General features: G+C 32.4%; 1 protein-coding gene across 1 annotated transcript in view; it reads left to right on the forward strand.

Moving 5' to 3' along the window:
• Positions 1-723: 723 nt before the first annotated feature.
• The window catches only part of LOC106476288 (dual specificity tyrosine-phosphorylation-regulated kinase 1A-like), a 66477-nt gene continuing 62532 nt past the window's right edge, over positions 724-4668 (forward strand). The window contains exon 1 of the mRNA XM_022381241.1: positions 724-884. Within this exon, the coding sequence (XP_022236949.1) occupies positions 802-884 (83 nt within the window). The 5' untranslated portion in view covers positions 724-801. The remainder of the gene's footprint in view (positions 885-4668) is intronic.

Here is a 4668-nt window from a genome sequence, read left to right on the forward strand (position 1 = left end):
CTATTCTTATTTGTTGTTATAGGTGCAATTATTGTTATGTGATTTGTTTAGTTTTCTGACAAAAATTTCCTTTTTCGTTTTTTCAAAAAAACAAAACGATGCCATATTACCACAACATGTTTGCCAGAAAAAAAATATGTTTTCATGAAAATTACGTCTCTGATGTTCTTTTCCCATCGTTTAAAGAATTCTAGCAATTTCTTGTAGCATAGAAATACGTTTATTTGAAAATAGTTTGCCATTTACAATTCTTAATAATTCATTTGTTTGATTATCAAATTAGATTTCATGTACAAATAGCAAATGCAACAGAATAGCAAGTAATAGTATGTCTGAGAAACGAAAAACGAAGAAACTCTGTAAAAATTAATTTATAAAATAAAAGCATGCCACATTTAACATATATCAAATGTACTAACCCTGAAGAAGCCGTAAAAGCGAAACGTTGGAAGTAATAAAAAACAAAACAAATATATATACATGTGGAATGTGAAGGTCATTTATCTAAATTTTTATCACATTTAACATAATCATACCTTGTGTATGATATTTCCTTGTGTAATTTATAAAATATATTATTAGTATGTATTTGTATATGCGACCCATGCTTGCTAATTGCTATCAAGGAGGAACTACGTCAGGATATACGCCACTCCAAAGCGCTAGCCAGACGCAGCGACCAATACCCCCATCCATGCGCACATCCACCAGTCTAATCAAAAACCTTCGCTACAAACGCATGCGTGTTGGTAACGTCTGTGTTGAAGAAGAGTAGAGAGGTGTAGCCTGTTTTCATATCATATGAACACTATTTACAAGATCCTTAGCCGAGAGACACTTGGGAACTGTAAGCAAGTCTGGAGTTTGTGCCCTAGGTTTTCAAGGTAGGACTACCGTTATGTAACCCTTTTCATGTATATGTAGATACGTTTTAATTGATAGTGTAATTTATTGGTTGCGGTGAATTCAGGGTTAAAATAAACGACGCAATGAGGTAGCCACAACAGTGCCTGGTTTGTGGCCAAGTCGTGAGCGCGGCGGACCTGGCGACTGACGAGAGTTCGAGCATGCTATTCTACGTTTTAATTTTAAAGTAGTTTTAGTTATTTATGCTAAATCAAATTTAAGTAATATTTTTTTTTCTATCATAAAATTATATATTTGATATTCGTGTTTTAAAAATCACAACTGTGGATAAGACTTGGACATGGCGTGTTTGCTAGCTTTCCTGTCTAGCTTCGTGGAGATCAGCAGGAAAAACGCAAATCCAAGATTTTTTTTCCTAACAAGTCTTGCGTACATTATATTAGGGGAGTGTTCGTAAATTATAAGAAAAAAAACTATAAAATAATAAATTAGAAATCTTATGCTATAATTAATTATATAAAATTTTACTCGAATTGAATTCTTCATTTACTGTAATATTTAATATTAGTATTAAATATAAATTATTTAATTATTGAAATATTTTATGTAATATCGTTTACATATTACGACATAAATATTAGCTCTACAACCGAAGAAGACAAAAAATAAAAAATGAAAAATTCATTTCGCGTCTCGCCACCCTCTGGCGCCCTTTAAACGATGTTATGTCTGCCTTTGTGTGGAGTTACAGAGAACGTCGAGCCATTAGAGGTTCGAGTCCAGCATCTGTAATATAAAATAATTATGTATTTCATTCAAAGATGAGTGTAAGTTTTATTTCTTTGTTGAGCTGTTAATTAATTTTTTTTTACATTAATATGCAAAAAAAAGTATGCTTCATTCTCCATACAGCCAAAAAAAAAGAAAATATAAAAAATTATGTTTTTAATTATTTTATAATGGAAAGCATAAGAGAGTTTTGGTTTACTGTGACGTTACGATGACGTTATGAAAATAGTTAAATTATTATTATTTTTCTTCATACTGACGTAATTCAAAATTTTAAATATGGTTGAAATAAAAATGGTAGTTTAAAAGAAGTTTGCATGTGATACTTATAAATAACACAATAAAATAATGTGTTTATATAATATATAAATAAAATAATAAAATTTCAGATATATTACTTAATCTGTTATTATTGAAGTATTACGTGTATCATGATAATTTGATAAATTATTGCCGACGTTTTCTTACGAATAATAGCAAATAGCCCAATATATCTTTTATTGGTGAATAACTGTATATGTTAAATAGTGAATCTGATACGCTTAACACATTTTTATATATCAAATTATTGATAATTTTTGTCTATTCTAATGTAATCCAATATGGATTTATGATCTGTATTTCAGAGTCTATCAGTTAACGCTCCTTGTAGCATATTGTGAAGGTACTGTCAATTATAGTCGATTGCCTACATGTCTGCCTAGTGTAAGAAATCGGCAAGACAAAGCGCTCAGCTGGACCTTCCATTTACGTCTAAAAGATCACTGGTAGACGACGGTTGCCACGGTAACCGCCTCTTCGATCATAGAACCTGCAGAGGCCGTGTACATATTCCCGCTTGAGACGGGTGTCGCGCCTGTATGAATGCATAGCTATAGCTTTGAGTGAGCTAGAAGCTGACTGATACCGTATTGTTGTTGTGTCAAGGTGAGGGGATCAGTGGAAAGAACCAGGTATTGATAAACAAGTTAACGCAAAGTCGTGTGAAATAAAAAAGGCGTGTTTCAACGTATATTTCGTTTCCAGTATCACAATAAATACACGATTTTTTGAGGTTTTCGCGTGTTTTAAACTTCAAAGAATTCTAAAATGAACAAAGTTTGTTCATAAATCAATAAGAAAAATATTGCATGAGTTTATACTACATACGGTTATAATAAGCCATGAAGCGTAAAACACCACACAATGATAGCTCGAGCTAAAGCTTCTTCTAACCTTCGTCCTATTAGCAAATAAACCAAAAGATCAGTGTACTAGTATTTCAAATTTCACATCCTAAACTACTAAAAAATACCCGTCATTTTCACAATAAAAGTGACATCAACTAATAAGGGTAGAAATGTTTATCTGAAGTATTTTAATGTTCATTGTTTTTCCATCTCTCACATGTAAAAAGCGTCCTGCACGCATCACACTAATATGGAAATGATAAACATGTATGACGAAAAGAAAAAATCCTGAAATATTAAAAGAAAAAAAACAACAACAATAAATACATAATCAGGGCTTATTTGATGTTTTATGCTCATCATTATTCTCATCTGCCTCCCATCCTACTCTCTTAAATGGTCTTAATAGATTTTTTTCCCCCTATCGAATGATACGATGATCTAACCGCTCCCACCAGAAACGTCCGCCCCCCCACCAGAAACGTCGGCCATTCCAGAGTGTAGAATTCAATTACTTCCTGCCACTGCTGTTATTGATTGACGAGGTTGGTCAATGTGCGAAGCGGCGCATGACGGGAAACGATAGATTCGACGGCTAGACTGTGGAGTTATCAGCAGTGTGGGATCAGATACAGAATCATCATTTAGACAATCCTGAGCAAAAGATGGTGGCATTATATCTAATATAGTTTGGAACATTCTGTGTATACGGAGTAAATCATACTTTCGACAGTTTTTTTATTTTTTATTGGCAAGTGTTGTTGAAAACACGTTAATGTAGTGGCATTATATCTAATATAGTTTGGAACATTCTGTGTATACGGAGTAAATCATACTTTCGACAGTTTTTTTTTATTTTTTATTGGCAAGTGTTGTTGAAAACACGTTAATGTAGTGGCATTATATCTAATATAGTTTGGAACATTCTGTGTATACGGAGTAAATCATACTTTCGACAGTTTTTTTTTTATTTTTTATTGGAAAGTGTTGTTGAAAACACGTTAATGTAGTGGCATTATATCTAATATAGTTTGGAACATTCTGTGTATACGGAGTAAATCATACTTTCGACAGTTTTTTTATTTTTTATTGGCAAGTGTTGTTGAAAACACGTTAATGTAGAGAACAACGCGTATACTAACGCAATTAAAATTAAATCCTGAAAATTTTCGAACCGCGTGTATTTCAAAATATAACACCTAACTCTATTTTTGAATAAACACGTGGTTTCGGAGTAGGTGTGACAGATAGACATTAGATATTCCAAAATGTTGTCATACAAGTAGAACATACTACATAGCACTATTTTCTTAATACAGCTTCAACTAGTAAATTTAAAAAGACTTGCATGTAGAAGCTCTTCTACACTTTACACTAAGACATAAAGAAACTTGCATGTAGAAGCTCTTATACACCTTACACTAAGATATAAAGAGACATGCATGTAGAAGCTCTTCTACACTTTACACTAAGATATAAAAAGACATGCATGTAGAAGCTCTTCTACACTTTACACTAAGATATAAAGAGACATGCATGTAGAAGCTCTTCTACACTTTACACTAAGACATAAAGAAACTTGCATGTACAAGCTCTTCTACACTTTACACTAAGATATAAAGAGACATGCATGTAGAAGCTCTTCTACACTTTACACTAAGAAATAAAGATACTTGCATGTAGAAGCTCTTCTACATTTTACACTAAGACATAAAGAAACTTGCATGTACAAGCTCTTCTACACTTTACACTAAGAAATAAAGATACTTGCATGTAGAAGCTCTTCTACATTTTACACTAAGACATAAAGAAACTTGCATGTAGAAGCTCTTCTACATTTTAC

Source organism: Limulus polyphemus, unplaced genomic scaffold (genome assembly GCF_000517525.1).
Source record: "Limulus polyphemus unplaced genomic scaffold, Limulus_polyphemus-2.1.2 Scaffold154, whole genome shotgun sequence".
Taxonomy (NCBI): Eukaryota; Metazoa; Arthropoda; class Merostomata; order Xiphosura; family Limulidae; genus Limulus; species Limulus polyphemus.